Source organism: Podarcis pityusensis (assembly GCF_964106645.2).
Source record: "Podarcis pityusensis genome assembly, chromosome: 14".
NCBI classification, from domain to species: domain Eukaryota; kingdom Metazoa; phylum Chordata; class Lepidosauria; order Squamata; family Lacertidae; genus Podarcis; species Podarcis pityusensis.
Window position 1 is genome coordinate 24,771,477 of NC_138039.1, and position 18,147 is coordinate 24,789,623.

The 18,147-nt window shown below is 44.4% G+C and overlaps 1 protein-coding gene across 2 annotated transcripts in view; it reads left to right on the top strand.

The window, feature by feature from the left end:
* TNRC6A (trinucleotide repeat containing adaptor 6A) overlaps positions 1-18,147 on the top strand; it is a 47,231-nt gene that overhangs the window by 11,273 nt on the left and 17,811 nt on the right. For both annotated transcript variants that reach the window (XM_080981664.1, XM_080981665.1), the window contains exons 3-6: positions 325-415; positions 893-914; positions 13,991-14,359; positions 15,425-18,049. In XM_080981664.1, coding sequence (XP_080837790.1) covers positions 325-415; positions 893-914; positions 13,991-14,359; positions 15,425-18,049 — 3,107 coding nt within the window. The remainder of the gene's footprint in view (positions 1-324; positions 416-892; positions 915-13,990; positions 14,360-15,424; positions 18,050-18,147) is intronic.

Sequence of the window (18,147 nt, forward strand, 5' to 3'; positions counted from 1 at the left end):
ATTGCGTGACTTGCACCTTGTTAAAAGCATTTCTAGTCCGAATTCAAACTGAATTAAAAAGTGCACGCCATAATTCTTTGTATGCTCGCAGAATTAAAAGGTATATCTAGGAAGATACTGCTAGGATTATTAAAGTTGGAGTGACAGACATCTTAATGCTTTTCAGTATAGTAGGCAGAACTGGACTTTTAATTCCTAGCAAATTAGTGTGGGTTTTATCCAAGTAAGTTTGACCCAGAGTAGAATGAATTGGGGTCTGTGCCCCGCAGGGAAGACATTGGTTGTGTGTCTTTGGAGGTCTAATTGCAGCCCTGTCCTTCTCAGGGAATTGGTGCAAGAGGAGGAAGAACAGTTGATGGAAGAAAGGAAAAAGAGGAAAGACGACAAGAAGAAGAAAGAAGCTGCTCAGAAAAAGGTGAGTCAGAGACTAAGGTACTTAGTGGGTAGTGATGGCTTTGAAATGGGCTTAGACAAATGCATGGAGGAGGAGGAGACTCTTGATGGGTACTAGTCATGATGGAACAGCAGGAGCATCTTATTGGCCACTTTGAGAAACAGGGTGCTTGACTGGACAGGAGCCCTTTGATCTGATCCAGCTTCAGGGCTCTTTTATGGGCCTAAAATGTATGTGTTTGTGAACCTCGCATTGCATGATTATCAGATGTTTTAGCCTTTAATGCTGGGAGTTCTTTGCACATAGGGGGAGAATCCTTCAACTTTAAAGGGATCTGACTACAGTTTTATAGGGAGGAGTGGAGACAACCTTGCTTCATATTTATGTTGAGAAAGGGTGCGTATGCTGATAATGCCCTCTAAGCTGCCAGTTTGTGCCCAGAGTTGGGAAAGCAAGTCTCTGATAATCATTAATTGGGTTGCTGTTGTTTTTTTTCAGGCCGCTGAACAAAAAAACAAAGGTGAGTTATTTTATGGTTATTGGCTTGGCGTAACTTTGATACGACTCTTTGTCTGGTGAAGAGCTTTGAGTGCGCCTTTGGTGGGCTGGAGATTCTTCCATGAGAAAGCCTACAACCTGGCTTTTTAGTGATGAAGCCTTTTCTATTTGAGACACCACCTTTTTTCTTTCCAGAGGGGTGCATAAAAGAATCCTCACACCTTTGAGCTTCCCCCAGCCCATGTCATGTTGAACACTGAACCCCTATTCTAAAGTACAGGCTGGAAGAGATGAGCAAAGAGCTTTGAAATAGGAGAGGAGGAAAGTGCATGGGAGAGAAATTCCTGCCTCATGCCTTAATTCAGGCATCCCCAAACTCGGCTCTCCGGCTGCTTTGGGTCTACAATTCCCATCATCCCTGACCACTGGTCCTAATAGCTAGGGATGATGGGAGTTGTAGTCCCAAAACATATGGAGGGCCCAGTTTGGGGATGCCTGCATTAACTCTTGTAATTCAAAGCCCTTTCCTAGTTGTTCGAGGCTGGAGAGCAAAGTCCCCCTCCCCAGACCCAGTGGTCTTCCTTAGATACCAGATATTGCTGCACATTTTAAATGCCTGCATTCTGTCTAAAAGCAAGAAATTTGGAACAACATCCAAGGATTGCACAACGGAAATCTGCTTGTGCAATGTCGCTTCTGGTTTCTTTGATTTTCCCCTCCTGCACCCCTCCATGCACTCACAAACTTGCTCTGGAGGGTCACCAAAACTCCGGAGCAGATTTTTTGGGTGTAGGTGAAGCTTCAGGGGAGGAATGGAAGGAGAAGCCCCATTGCAAAGGCAGACACCCTCTCATGCTATGTTGGCTCCCACCTTTGGTTTTGTTTTTTTGGGGGGGTTTTAAAAAACTGTATCCTGTACAGTGGTACCTCGCAAGACGAATGCCTCTCAACACGAAAAACTCGCAAGACGAAAGAGTTTTTCGTTTTTTGAGTTGCTTCGCGAGACGAATTTCCCTATGGGCTTGCTTTGCAAGACGGAAACGTCTTGGAAGTTTGTTTCCTTTTTCTTAAAACCGTTACAGTAATACAGGGTGCATTGCTTGAAGAGGTGCAGTTGCGACTTGACTTCGGGGAGCAACTCATAGCACGCGGTGTGGTAGCCTTTTTTGAGGTTTTTGAAGATTTTTTTGAAAAAATTGAAACTGTGCTTCGCAAAACGAAAAAACTCGCAAGACGAAAAAGCTCGCGGAACGAATTAATTTTGTCTTGCGAGGCACCACTGTACTTAAATTTCTCTCGTTAGGAGATATTTCCAAGATAGTACTGCAGATTGCACAAATACATTTGCTCTGCAAATCTTTTGTTGAGCAGATTGATTTTTTGGTGTCCCTTGATGTCTGGAGTCATCTAATGTTTTGTTTCAGATTGCATTAAGTGCAAAGCAGAGGAAAAGAGGGATTTGGGGGCAGTTATAAGACTTTAAAAAGGCTTCCTTTCTTTTGATTGAATTTTACTTTTCTCATGAATGAAACTGGCTAAGAGTCCTTTTGGCATTATAAGGGTGCTCGGAGTAGTATCTTCCAAAATACTAGGCATCTTAGATCAATTAGGAAACAAAAGCTTCAGTGCACTCTAAACTTAGTATACTTAAGAATGGTGCATTTTTTATTTATTTTTAAATGATATTTATTGAAGGAATTTTTTTTTTAAGTTACAAAAGAAAACAAAGTAGAAAAAGAGAAAAACAAGCCACTTCCAACCATACAAATACACAAAATAAGAGAGAGAGAAAACAAAAATTCACCACAAAAATTTAAAAACAATTAAAAACAAATCCATTATTTTCAACTCCTCAACTGTCATTACCCTCTTTCCTTGACCTCCTCCTCCTCCCCTTCCTTGTGTCTTAGTTGTTAATTGTCACAGCAAATCCTTTCCATATTTCATAATATTCTGTCATTACATTACCTTAAACTATTTTAATCTTACTATAAAAAACCTTGGAACTTAAAACTTAAATCTTATTTTTACCAACTTCTCATAACCATAATATTCTTACATAATTCTTTAAACATTTTTACTAAAGCCAAATAATTTCATTCCAACATTTTTCTAACATTCATCAATTTTATAAAACAATCCTAGTGATGAAAAAAAGAAATAAAAACAAATCCAACCTTCATCCAGCGTCCCTTCCTCCTGGTCCCGGGTTTGTCAGTCCTTATTATCCCATCGATTTGGCGCATTAACCTGGTGACCTTATATCCGAGGCCCTTAAGTCTCTTCCATGTCCCTTCCGCAGCTCTTCTTCATATTTGTAACTGTATTTTCCCTTGTCTCCTGCTCGTTTCACTCGTGGGAACTCCAGCTTAGCAATATTTTTGACCCTTCTCGACAGATCAGCCCCTTTTCCATAATCAACACTAAATTCCATGTGGTATTTAAAAACATGAAAAACCCTCCAAAATTGAGAGCCCCCACAATCCCAAACATCTCACGGCCCATTGTCAGACTTGAAAAGTCCAAAAATCCCTGCATAGGAGGGTCTATCCAACCCCCCATTTCCAAACCAAACCAAACTTTTTCTTTCCAAATCTGGCTTTTTCCAAGTTCATTTGTCAAATCCAAAAGCTCATATTCCTGTTGGGCCTGTTCTGTCAGGGCACACTCCTGATTTAATTCCTGGGTGGGCTCCACATATTTTCCCACTGCCTGTTCAAAATTTCCCACTGCCTGTTCAAAATTTCTAATCGAATCAGCCATCAAATTCGTCGTCTCATGTAGCTGTTCCAGTAGGGCATTTGTTTTATAGAAAGCACACAACAGAGCTTCTGAATACATTGTCCTGCAAGGTCAGATGTCTATTCCCACGATTGTAATCTGTAACAGCTGCCAGCTCCCAGGAGTTGGTTACAGTTTCACAGTCTCCCTCTAGGGGGAAAACTTCTATTTGATCTTTCTTTTAAAGACAAGTCTAGCAGCAGAGTTTCCTTTTTTCAGATATTTTGTCAATATTTGTTCCTTTAAGGTGCGAAAGGAAACAATGGAATCACTATGTTCCTCTTCTTTTAGCTATCTGTCAAAAGCGTTTATCTCTGGTCAATGAGCTTCATACGTCAGTCCTGACACCCCGCTCCAGGATCAGGATGGTGGAAAGTTACTTTACTTTAAACTCACTTCTGCAGGTTTAAACAGTCCAAAAAAGATCCCCCTTCTTCTGCTGCTGCCGAAGGGGGGTTCAACAATTTTAAATGATGAAAGCCAATCCTTTAGAGGCGATTTTCTGAGCTCTAGTTTACGTTGTCTTTGCTTTATTCTGTCTACAAAGAAACGGAAGGCTGACTTCCTGTTTAGACCTTCCCGTTTCAGTACCAAATTGAAGGAAAATTTTTAAGTCCAATTCCTTTCTGCTCGCAAGTCCTTATTTAAAGTCCAATTGTTCAAAGTTTAAGTACTCACGGGTGCTTATTTTAGAAGCCAAATTGTCCCAGGAAAAAGGCAGCGCTATCCGGCAACGGCTGTGCGGCTTCGCTCCATGGAAAAAGCAGTTGACTCACAGCACCGCGCCGCTTCCCCCTCTTCGCTTCGGAGCCCGTTAGTGGGTTCCTTTGCGGGTTGGGGGGGGCGCTAAGGGTGCCTGCCGAGTCCCATGGTCACAGGCTTCATCCGCCTGTGATTTTTAAAAGGGTCCCCCCTTCGCCGTAGCGGAAAAGACCCGTTTCGCGCGGAGCTAGTCCTTCCAGTTCAGAGGGAGTCCGCCATTGCCGATGGCGCCACCCCGGAAGTCCAAGAATGGTGCATTTTGAATAATAGGCTAATTTGCTTCACTTAAGGGTGTCAGACCAGCGTGTAGTACACACGTGCCCAGGGTGGATAAAAATTAATTAACTTTTTAAGAATTAAAGGTGCCTCTTTAATTTAGAAAAGCAATAATAGCCAGGTTTAAAAGAAAAATCTGATCCCATATAAGTCACAGTCTTTTTGGTGGAATTACTTCAGTAAGTGTGCATAGGATTCAGCTTTAGCCTGCAAGTAAGCGATCTTGCTTAGTTAGTCTACTTACATGTGCACAGATGGGTAAACAAAAGACTATTGTTTTCAAGTGGTTATAATTTTGCAGTGCAATGCTAATATGGGCAGTATTGCAACAAATTCTGGATTTTGCTTCTTGGCTTGTAATTAAGGTCCTGCTTAATTACAGACTGCAGTGCTTTAAATATTATAGTGCCTAGACAGTATGGATTTTGTTCAGGAAGTATGTATACATTTTGAAATTGGAAACCTGATTGAAGACTGCAATCCACAGGCAGGCACAGGAATGCTTTTGAATACCGATTGTTGGGAACCACGGGAGGGGAGAGGGCTCTAGCTCTCAAATCCTGCTTGCAGGTTTCCCACAGGCATCTGGTTGGCCACTGTGAGAACAGGATGCTGGACTAGATGGGCCCATTTGGCCTGATCTAGTGGGCTCTTGATGTTCTTAGGGGATCTTGTACTGTCCCATAGCTAGGTCTGTGGCACTCACCCTACTTTCAGCAGACCCTCAATCGGCCTTTTAACATCTTTAGGATTGCTCTGACAATTACTTAAATTAGTCTTTCTTAAGGTTTAAATAAATCTACCCTACTGGAGCCTGGTGGCATGTTTCATTTGTTTGTTCCAATTGTGATGGATGAATCAGAATTGTAGAGTTGGAAGGGACCCCAAGGATCTTCTAGTTCAGGGGTCGGCAACCTAAGGCCCATGGGCCACAAGCAGCCCACGGGGGGTCGTTTAACCGGACCCCGAGCCGCCCACTCGGCGAGTCCCTGCGCGCTGCGCTAAATCAGTGCAGCATGGCGCGGGGACTCGCTTCCTCAGTGCCGGGAATTGCGCAGACGCCGGAAATCACGTCAATGCAGATGCTGGAAATCGCGTGCGTGCATGCATGTTATCCACCCCACTGAGGGATTTCTGCTGGAGTGAACCAGCCCAGGCAAGGTAAACCTTGCTAATCCCTGCTCTACAACCTCCTGAGGAAGACGATTCCACTGTGGAATAGCTCTTACTGTCAGAAAGTTTTTTCCCTGATCTGACAGCTCTTACTGTCAGAAAGTTTTTTCCCTGATCCCCTATTTCCCTAATTGGGATCTCCTTTCTTGTCATTTGAAGCCTTTGGTTCGAGTTATGTGACAGCCCTTGAGATATTTGAAGATGGCTATCGTATCTCCTCTCAGTAAACATACCCAGCTCCTTCGACCCTTCCCCATAAGGCTTGATTTCCAGACCCTTGATCGTCTTGGTTGCCCTCCTGTGTGCACATTCCAGCTTTCTGGAATCTTCCTTAAATTAAAACTTTATTTCCTAAAAAGTAGTATAAAGTGCCCCTTTTCTTATTAAAACTAAAGTTAGTTTCCTTTCACATCAGAACTCCCAGAAAATCTTGCACACTCTTAACTGTGCTTTGGTGAGCCATTGCTGTTTTATCTGTAAAAGGGCAGGTATTTCCTGTCAAAAGTCCCCACCTTGACTCATTTCCTGTTCCTTCTCATGGCTCTAGGGGAGTCAACTGTAGCTATCCATCCTCCCCAGGGGCCTCCATTGGAACTTTTGCATTTTGCATGTCTCATCTTGGTGATATGAAATCCACATGTGCCCTTTAGCACCCCCAGACTGGCAGCTCAGTGAGGCACTCAAAAGGAAAGTACGTTGCTATGTTTGTAAGTGACAGTGAAAGCAGAGAGGTCTAAATACAGCCTGCTTTGTGCCAGAAAAAGGAGTGAAACCAACACTTGCAGGGTGGTTCTTCAGCTAGTGAAACTGTTTCCTGTCTGCACTGAAGATGTTAAAGCAACTGTAGTTTTGTTTTCATGCCTAAGTGAAGACTTGAGAGAAGAGTTCTACTCACTAACTAGCCCTGTAAAACTATACCCTTCCAGCAGTTAAGTGATGTTTATGCAGCACATTGGATGTGCTTCTTCTAATCTCTACTGTAGAGTTTTAAAAAAAAATTAAAACAGGTTTTAAAAAATTAAGACAAGGCTTATGCATCTTGAAAACATGTTCTTTGCTCATCTTCCTTGCTATTAAGTTTTGAGGCAAGTCAAGGGCTGCACAACTGCTTTAAAGTTTCTGTTTATTGCTAAGAAATTTTCCAGGGAGAATTGGAAGTGGGAAATTGAATGGGTTTCTTATGAAAGTTAACTGAAGCCATCTTTGAGCATTCAAGTGTGTGAGCCTGGGTTGCATTGGAGACAAACAAGGCAATTAAAATCACTCATCTCTATTTTTTTTTTTATAAGATATTTATTAGGTTTTTTGAAATATTACAGTAAAAATGAAAAAGAAAAGAGAAAAATACAAAATGAAAACAATTAAAAACACACATATTTCCAGTTACTTATTTTCCTTTAGCTTGTTTCCCGGACCTCCTCGTGCCTCCCTTTTTTGTATTCCACTTCAATTTATTGGTTCAGCAAATCCTTACCATTAGATTTTAACCTGTTTATAACCCTTTTTTTATATATATTCTCTTAAAGCATTACAGCTAGAAACCACTTAGTTACTATCCAACATCATTCTATCATTCATTAATTTTACAATATTTCTGTAAGTAGTCTTTAAATTTCTTCCAATCTTCTTCCACCGACTCTTCTCCCTGGTCTCGGATTCTGCCAGTCATTTCTGCCAATTCCATATAGTCCATCACCTTCATCTGCCATTCTTCCAAAGTGGGTAGCTCTTGTGTCTTCCAATACTTTGCAATGAGTATTCTTGCTGCTGTTGTAGCATACATAAAAAAAGTTCTGTCCTTCTTTGGCACCAATTGGCCGACAATGTCCAGAAGAAAGGCCTCTGGTTTCTTCAAGAAGGTATATTTAAATACCCTTTTCAGTTCATTATATATCATTTCCCAGAAAGCCTTAATCCTTGGGCACGTCCACCAAAGGTGAAAGAATGTACCTTCAGTTTCTTTACATTTCCAGCATTTATTATCGTGCAAATGATAGATTTTTGCAAGCTTGACTGGGGTCATGTACCACCTGTATATCATTTTCATAATATTCTCTCTTAAGGCATTACATGCTGTAAACTTCATACCTGTGGTCCATAACTGTTCCCAGTCAGCAAACATAATATTATGTCCAATATCTTGTGCCCATTTAATCATCACAGATTTCACCGTTTCATCCTGAGTATTCCATTTCAACAGCAAGTTATACATTCTTGACAAATTTTTAGTTTTGGGTTCTAACAGTTCTGTTTCTAATTTTGATTTTTCCACCTGGAAGCCAATTTTCTTATCCAGATTATATGCCTCCATTATCTGGTAATAATGAAGCCAATCTCTCACTTTATTTTTTAGTTTCTCGAAACTCTGCAATTTCAATTTGTCTCCTTCTTGTTCCAAAATTTCCCAATATTTCGGCCATTTGGCCTCCATATTGAGCCTTTTCAGAGCTTTCGCTTCCATCGGTGACAACCACCTTGGGGTTTTATTTTCCAATAAATCCTTCTATCTTATCCAAACATTAAACAGTGCTTTCCTGACAATATGGTTTTTAAATGCTTTATGTGCTTTGACCTTATCATACCATAAATATGCATGCCATCCAAATACGTTGTTGAAACCTTCCAAATCCAAAATGTCTGTATTTTCAAGAAGTAGCCATTCTTTCAACCAGCAAAAAGCTGCTGATTCATAATAAAGTTTAAAGTCTGGCAGGGCAAATCCACCTCTTTCCTTTGCATCAGTTAATATCTTGAATTTTATTCTGGGCTTCTTGCCCTGCCAGACAAATCTAGAAATATCTCTCTGCCACTTCTTGAAACAGTCCATCTTGTCCACAATTTGCAATGTCTGAAACAAAAACAACATTCTAGGCAATACATTCATTTTTATCGCAGCAATACGGCCCAGCAGTGAAAGCTTCAAATTTGACCAGATTTCTAAATCTTTTTTCACTTCCGTCCAACATTTTTCATAATTATCTTTAAATAAGTTCCCATTTTTGGCTGTCATATTAATCCCCAGATATTTCACTTTCTTAACCACAGTCAGACCTGTCTCATTCTGAAACCTCTCTCTTTCAATTGGTGTTAAATTTTTCTCTAAAACCTTAGTTTTTAGCTTGTTCAGTTTAAATCCTGCCACTTGACCAAATTCTTGAATTAATTCTAAAACCCTTTTAGTGCTAGATTCTGGCTCCTGTAACGTCAATACTAAGTCATCTGCAAATGCTCTCAGTTTGTACTGTTTGGCTCCGACCTGTATACCTTTAACCAACCGGTCCCTTCTAATCATATTCAGCAGAACCTCCAGGACCGATATAAAGAGCAGTGGGGAGATTGGGCACCCCTGTCGTGTCCCTTTTTCTATCTTAAATTCTTCCGTCACCACATTATTTACAATTAATTTAGCCTTTTGTTCAGAGTATATTGCACCTATACCATTTTCAAAACCTTGGCCTACCCCCATCCCCTGTAGGTTCTTCTTCAAAAAGCTCCAAGAGATATTGTCAAAAGCTTTCTCCGCATCCACAAATATCAGAACTGCTTTAGTGTTAATATTCACTTCTAGTTTTTCCAAAATGTCAATTATATTCCTCAAATTGTCAGACAAATGTCTTTCCGGGAGAAAGCCCGCTTGGTCTTTATGAATCTCTTCCATCAATACTTTTTTCAATCTCTTGGCCAAAATGTCTGCAAAAATTTTGTAATCCACATTAAGTAACGATATAGGGCGGTAGTTCTTGAGCTGAGTCTTTTCAGTCTCTGTTTTAGGTATAAGTGTAATGTACGCCTCTTTCCACGACTCTGGTGCCCTTTTCCCTTCCAAAATTTCATTGCAGACTTCCTTCAAAGGTTGCAATAGCCACTCTTTCAAAGATCTATAATATCTAGAAGTCAGCCCATCCTGTCCTGGAGATTTGCCCAATTGCATATTTTGAATGGCACCTTCCACTTCCTGTTCAGATATTTTATAGTTCAGCATTAATTTACTTTCTTGAGAGATTTTTTGTAATCCATTTGTCTTCAAAAATCGGTCTATGTCCATTTCTTTCTGTGGCCCTTGCGTGTATAATTGTTTAAAGTACCTCTGGAAACAGTTTCTAATCTCAATTGGGTTATGTATATTCTTTCCTTCCACTTCTAAATTTGTAATAGTATTTAATTTTTGTCTTTTTTTCATTTGCCAGGCCAACAATTTCCCACATTTATTAGCTGATTCAAATGTTTTTTGTCTCATTTGTTTAATTTTCCATTCTATTTCCTGATTCATCATTTTCATATATTGTACTTGGTATAATTTTATTTCTCTCAGAATCTCTTGCAACTTTGGTTTTGCTCTCAATTTCTTCTCACTTTCTTTTATTTTCTCCAAAATTTTATCTTTCTTCTCATTCTGACTTCTCTTCTTTATTGCATTCTGTTGTATCAGAAACCCTCTCATGACCGCTTTACTTGCGTCCCAGATTACTCTTTTTTCTACATTAGTGTTCATATTTATTTCAAAATAGTCTCTCAACGTTTTTTGGGCCTTTTTATATACTTCTTCATCTCTAAATAAAGTGTCATTCATCCTCCATCTGAAGGATCCGGTTGATATTTGTTTCATCTCCATCCTTACTGCATTATGGTTGGAGCAGGTTTTTGGGCAGATTTCTACTTTCTTTATCTTTGGTGCCATTCCTCTAGTTATCCATATTTGGTCAATTCTAGTCCATGTCATCTTGGCTTCAGAAAAGAAGGTTCCCTCTCTTCCCAAGGGGTTCTTTACTCTCCAGATATCCACTAAGTCTATATTGTCTGTCATCTCAAAAAATGTTTTCGGTAGTCTACCATCCTTGGTAACTACCTGTCTTTGTGCCTTATCCATGTTTGTAGATACTACTCCATTCATGTCCCCCATCAAAATCAAATTATATTCCAAATAGTCCAGTAAAGTCTCATGCAACTTTTTAAAGAATTCAGATTTCCCCTCATTCGGTGCATAAATTCCTACTATCAGGAATTTCTCTCCTTGAACTTGAATTTCAATTGCCAAGAATCTTCCTTGGTCATCTTTAAAAATTAATTTCGGTGATAGTCTCTCCTTTGCATATATCACAACTCCTCTTTTTTTAACTTTGTCAGATGAGATAAACTCTTGTCCCAATCTTTTATTAATCAGTAGTTTCCTGTGTAGCCTTGTTATATGTGTTTCTTGTAAACAAATCAAGTCCAATTGTTCCTTTTTTAGTAGATGAAAAACACTTTTTCTCTTTCGAGGGGAGTTCAAGCCATTACAATTCCAACTTAACAGTTGCAGAGCCATGATGGGGTTACTTCACTTTACCTCCAACTGCACCAAGTGTCTGTTCTTGTTCTGTAGGTAGTGTCTCTTTCTCTGGGCCGTGCAATCCAAAAGATAAGTTTGCTATGTCTAGTATGCCTTTTGGCTCTTCTCCAGATTCCACTTCTTTCTGTAAGTCTTCTTCGTGATCTTTCAAGAACCTGTCCTTGTCGTTGACTGATCTTATTTTTATCTTTCTTCCTTTGTATTTAAAGGATAGGCCTTGAGGAAATTCCCACCTGAAAAAAATTCTATTTCTTTTCAACAGGGCAACTAGGTCTCCGTAATTCAACCTTAAGTCCAAAAGATGTTTTGGAATGTCCTTAAATATCACCACACTTGAGTCGTAAATTTCCAAAGTCTTTTGATAGTGCAAATTCAAAATTTTGTGTCTCTCTTCTTTTGTTCGAAGGGTAATCAAGCAGTCCCTCGCCTTATTCCTGCTTTGTCCTCTTCCAAGTCTAAATGCATTCACTATCTTGAATTCTTCCTTCCCCAAGTCCTGTTGCCAAAAGTCTGTAAATTCCTGTGTAAGAAAGTCAGCCAGGTTATCTTTCTCCCGTTCTGGTACAGCCCTGATTCTTAAATTTCTTTGTCTCTCTTTCAATTCAGTCATAGACAATGTCAAATCGTGGTCCTCCAATTTCTTATATACTGGTGGTATCTTCTCTTGAATAGCAGTTGCAATATCTTTTGCTTCTTCAGCTATCTTTCGGGTCGAAGCAGATTCCTGTAATAATTTTTCGATAGACTCTGTATTGGTGTTCACCTTCTGTCCCAAATTATTAATACTTGTAGTGTTCAGATCAATTTTACCTGATGCTTCAGCTACTTGTTTATTAGTCTCAGCTACCTGCTTAGCTAAATTTTCCAAAGATTCATTAATTTTTCCAAGTGCATGTGCCAAAACGTCTTCGGACGACATAACTTTTGGTTTGACCTGTGGGAGTGCAGCCCCTGATGTTCCAGATGCTCCAGATGTTGAAGCCCTTCGCTGGTGCGCAGTATCTGTCCGATAGTGTCTGCCAGACCTAGTAGTTTTTTCCTGCGCCAGCTCTATCTTTCCTTTCCCATCTGCCATAACACTCTCATGAGAATTCAAGGTCGTTCCCACAGTTGAAGGTTTGTTTTAGAATGGAATTTTCCTCTAACCCAGTTGTTATTGTAACAATATCCAGCCTCCACTAGGGGGACACAGTAACAGCCAAAGTTTGCAACTTTTAAGAAAAGTCCCCCAATTCACTTAAAAACAACAGTTTCAATGCACTTGAACAGTTACTTTGAAGCCAGGAGAAGTCCAGAAACACTATATCTCTTCTGCAGGGTTAGCTGTCAAAAATCCTCTGGTTACCGATAGGCTTTCCACTGAATGGCATTCCTTATCTAGGGGCAGTCCGTTCCCAGGTTTTAAGCAGCAGATTTAAGCTTCCTTTCCCCCTTTTCTTTGCAGGTAAATACAACTCAAACCTTCCCCCCTCCTCTCCTGCAATCCGGAGGGGAGACCACATTCCAGATGTTAAGATTTAATCTTTTTTCCGGACGTCTCTCTATGTTTCCGCTTTACAGTCTCTTTGCTTTGAACTATCAACAAGAAAGGAAGGCAGACTTCCTGGTTATACCTTCCCGCTTCGGTGCCGAATTAGCTGTTTTTTCTCCTTTTAAATCCAATTTAATCCTACTCACGGGTAGTTGCTTTCGAAGTCCAATTATCCCAGGAAAAAGTCAGCGCTCTCCGATAACGGCTGTGCGGCTTCACTCCGCGGAAGAAGCAGTCGACTCTCAGCACCGCGCCGCTCACCCCGTCCCGCTCCAGAGCCCTTAAAAAGGGTCCCTTTGCAACTTGGGGGGGGGCCCTAATGGTGCCCGCCGAGTCCCCACGTTCACAGGCTTCCCCCGCCTGTGATTTTTAAAGGGTCCCCGCTTTGCCGCAGCGGTAAGACCCGATCCCGCGGAGCTGGTCCCTCCGAGAATCAGAGGGAATCCGCCATTAGCGATGGCGCTGACCCGGAAGCTAAAATCACTCATCTCTAGTAACTCATGGACATCCATTGATAATTGAACATGAAGCTCACCCCTCAAGTCTGCCTTTCCTCCATTCTTCTTCTTTCTTTCTCCTTTCTGACTACCAACATTGAGTTCCTCCTGGTGCCTGTTTCTCCATGAGATTTGTCCAGGCCAAACTTGTCTTTTTCTCCAGAGATGCTCAAGCCAGCTGTTTATTCTGTTCCTGACCCCTCCGCTCTAAGCCACTGGGGTGCTTCATCATTCCCATCATCCCAACGGTTCCATTGCCACTGGGGAAGGGGAGGGTTTTCTAGCAAGAGCAGAAGCCACTTAGTCTGTCGTGTATATAAAGCATACAGTCAAACTTGGAACTCAAACATAATCCATTCCGGAAGACCGTTCGACTTCAGAATTGTTCAGGTTCTGAGGCATGGCTTCCGATTGGTTGCAAGAGCTTCTTGCACTCAAGCGGAAGCCACGTCGGACGTTTGATTTCTGAGGAACGTTCTGGGTTTTTGGCGTTTGGGAGCCAAAACATTCAAAAATGGAGCCGTTTGAGAATCGAGGTTTGACTGTATAGCTAATGCCTTTTTAAACCCCTTATGTAAGTTCTATGTTTTATAAGTGTTTTTGAGAACAAACAGTTGTGTGTTTTGTTGAATGAATATTTGTTGTTGTTTTTAGTGGTCTCCTAAAACAATTTACTAACATCTGCTCTTCCTTCCTCTTCTCTCCCGCTCCCCCTCCCCCGTCAAACATCTTGCTTTGGGCAAGTGCAGTGCCGGAACCTGCCAAGCCCAGTGTCAATCAGCTATTACCTGCCACCTCCACTGCCGGCACAACCACAGCACCCAGCAGTGTTGGTGGCAATAATAATGCCAAGAGGGCTTTGGTCAGCAGTCAGCAGCAGCAGCAGCAGCAGCAGTCGTCGTCGTCCTTGCCTCGCTACCCACCTCGCGAAGTCCCTCCGCGGTTCCGGCACCAGGAGCAGAAGCAACTCTTGAAGCGAGGGCAGCCACTGCCGGGGATCGCTGCAACCCTGGGGGCGGCATCTAAACTGCTGAACGGCCAGTCCGAAGGGAGCCCAGTAACAAACGAGCAGCCTGCAGTGGGTGGCGAAGGGCAGAGCAGCAGCAAAAAGCAAGCAGGTGAGAAGGCAGCAAAGACTTACAGGACCGTAAACTCTCTGGCTCATTTGGCAGGGGGGCTGCACGCTTTGGAGGAAGGCCCAACCCAGCTCTTTTCCATGCTCCTTAAGACCCATTTCGCCTCCATTTCTAAATGTCACAACTCTGCAGAAACCGGATGTTCTTTTCCTGTGCTTCATGCCAAGACTGCGGCTGCAGAACCTGCCAAGGCACAACACATGCTCTCTTTGCCCTCAGCTGTGTCACCTGCCTTTCCACACTTGGGGGGAGTGGAGCGGGCAGGAGGAATAATACACTTGCTGGCGTCAGTTCTTCCTTCACACTTTTTACCAGAGGATCGCTAGAGAGTTTCTCCACTTAAGAATATAGGACTGTTCTCAATGTAGTAGGAATGTTGGTGCACCCATTGTGTGACTTAACATTTTGAAGAGGAGCATAATGGGGGCACATGCTTTCTATATGCCAGCAGTTTACTCTCAGAGTGATAAGAGGCTGGATGTTAAGAAGTCTGCACGGACAGCAAGCTGTTGCGGGCACTTGTCAGTTGATCAGAGTGACCAGAGAGGTGAATGAATCTGGAGCCCTGAGCAGGGATGAGTTGACCATTGCGAGACCACAGCAGACCAGAGAAGGCCATAATAGTCTAAGCAAGAGAGCTCCAGAGCTTGGCCAGAGTTCTTAACAAGAGGGAGGGGCCAAGATGAGCTCCATAGCCAAGGCACTCTCCCACCATTCCACTAGCTGCACTTCAGCTACCAGTGGGATGTGGTGAGACGCCCCTCCTGTAGATCTTAGTGAGTGGGGAAGGGGGAGAGGCAAGTCATTTTAGGTATTGGGGCTCATTTCACATGTGGAATATATGGACATACCTTTGCCTTCCCTTTTGCTAAGAATACTACAAGTACCCAAGCCATGTACTTTTGCAACATCTTGTGGTCCTTGTTTTCCAGAATTCTGGATAGTCTTATTGCCTCTGTTTCTTTGCTCACTGTACTGAATGTTTCTTTTTTGGTGTACCATTTCCAATGATGATGACGATGTCTTGTCTCCTCCTCCTCCTCCTAGATCTGAACCACAGCACACTAGGATCCCATTATGAGAACTCTCAGTGGGGAACAGTCTCTTCCAGTGGTGACTCCAGCACAAACTGGGATAAAGTTATTGTAGACGGCTCAGACAAGGAGGCATGGCCCTCAATCACCGGCAGTGACGTGGAGCTGGCTTCAGAATGTATGGACACTGACTCTGCTTCTGCCTCAAGTTCTGGGTCGGAGAGGAACCTCATCGCCATGGCTTCAAGGGGCCCGGGCAGTGAAGTGAATGGCCTGCGGAATGGCGGCAGCGGCCACTGTCCTCAGGCCAAGTTTGGCAACAGTAGCAACAGCAATAACGTGGGCAACGGGAGCGTTGGCAGGTCGTGGGGCGTGTCCCTCGGCTCCCTCGTGAGCTCCTGCTCGCCGATGCCCGCCGATGCTCCTAACGGCATGTCGGAAAGTAGCAACAATAGAATGAACACTTGGAGCGCGCTCAACTCATCCAATGGAGGATTAAATCCCAGCACTTTGAATTCCAACGGCCACCGCAGTGCCTGGCCTGTCTTGGAGAACAATGGGCATGCCCTGAAAGGGCCCGGAGGAAGCGGTAGCTGCAGCACAGGTTTAGGTCAGATAGCGAACAATCAGAGTATGAACTCGTCCAGCCTTGGCGGCTCCTGGGCCAGCCTCCAGGAAAACTGTGATCCCCAAGCAAATGGTACAAGGAAGGCTTCGCGGAGTGGGCAGCCTCAGAGCCTTAACCCCGAAGTGAATGGACCAAATAATAATAACACTACTAACTTTATGACCTCTAGTTTACCAAACCCTGCTGGTTCGATGCAGGTGACTGAACCGGCAAGTAGTAATACAGGGCCTGGGGCCTGGTGCGTGAGTGCCAAGAGCAGTCGGCCTCAGCCCCAGGCCTCCTCTCCAGTAATAAGCAGCACTTCCGTTTCTCACCTGAGCAATGGTGAAGCAAAAAATGGTGGAACTCCCAGTACTCTGTGGGGCACCTACAGCCCCGCTTACTCCGGAGACACCTGCTCAAACAGCCAAGCCAATAGCGACACTGTGAATGCAAACCTAATGCAGCCTGGGCTCAGCGGGACCAGCAGCACTAACTTTGAAATCAATGGGGAGAAAGGAGCAGGGGCGTGGGAGGCAGCAGGCGGGGGGGCCAGCGCCCAGAATGTGGTGTGGGGGGGTGGGATTGGAATGGGCTCTGGAGGAGGAGGCAGCGGCCGGAGGGGTCCTGCCCAAAGCACCACCTTAGCCGACGGAGAGTGGAACAAACTTCCAAGCAACCCTCACGCCTCCAAGGGCGGCAGCGGGAACAGTAAGAAGTTTACAAACATGCGGAAATCATCCGAGGAGGAGAGTGCCGCAGTCGACATCCAGAGTTTTGCAGCAATTCAGAATGTGGAGCAGAACGGCGGGTGGACAAAAAGCAGTATTGCGGATAGCGACGGCAGTACAGAGAGCCCCGAGGAAAGATCTGCCGTGGAAGGGGCGAACCGCGAAAGGAGGAAAGCTGACCAGCACGCGTTGCTCCAGAGCATAGTGAACAGGACAGATCTGGACCCCCGGGTCCTTTCCAATTCTGGTTGGGGACAGACTCCGATCAAACAAAACACTGCCTGGGACACAGAGGTTTCTTCAAGAGGGGAGAAGAAGACTGACAATGGGACAGAGGCCTGGGGGGGCTGCGTGACCCAAGCCTGCGGCTCAGGGGGCCTCACGGAGAGGTCCAGCCTGCATGGCAACAACGCTCCAGCCAGCCAGGGTTGGGGCGATCCAAAGTCTGCTACAAGGTGGGGGGACTCCAAAGTCTCCGGCACCCAGGGGGGGTGGGAAGAGGGCTCTGCTTCCACTGCACAGGCCAAGGGCAATCAATCATGGAGCGGCAAAGAGGACAGGTGCTCATCATCGCAGTGGAGTGACCCAGACAAGCTCAAGCAGGGGTGGGGAGATGGGCAGAAGGCAAGCCCCGGGTGGGCGGCCCCAGCTGTCGACGGCTGGGGGGAGAACCTGAGAAGCAATCATTGGGGCGAGGTGAAGAAATCCAGTTCCGGCAGCAGCGACAGTGACAAGTCGACCTCTGGCTGGAAAGAGCCGGGCAAGTCCGGCGCTGCGCACTGGGGGGGAGGCGGCGGCAACAACAACAACGCCAAGCCAACGAGCTGCACGGGATGGGAAGAGTCTGCCAAGCCAAGCCAAAGCCAGGGGTGGGGAGAATCTCCTAAGCCAAGCCGCTCCCAGAGCTGGGGGGGAGAGGCACCCTCCAAGCGCCCTCCTTCCCCAGACTGGAGCAAGCAACAAGAGGTGGGCTGCTGGGGGGCACCGTCTGCGGCAAGCAAGCCGCCGGCCGCAGGATGGCTGGGAGGACCAATGCCATCCGCAGCCAAGGAAGAGGAGCCCACCGGGTGGGAGGAGCCATCCCCTGAGTCCATTCGCCGCAAAATGGAGATTGACGATGGAACTTCTGCTTGGGGCGACCCGAGCAAGTACAACTACAAGAATGTGAACATGTGGAACAAGAACACACTGAACAGTGGCAGCGGCTGTTCAGACCAGCAGGCACAGGGGCTGCAGCAAGGGCTTTCTTCAAGCGCCGTGAGCAGCATGGAGACTGGTGGCGGCAGTGGCAGCAGCTCTGGTAAGGCTCCATTTTCCATGATCTGCCTGACTGAGACAACCCTCAGGCGCTACTTGGGGAGGGGGGGAGGCTACTGGAGTGTCTCTTGAAAAGCATTG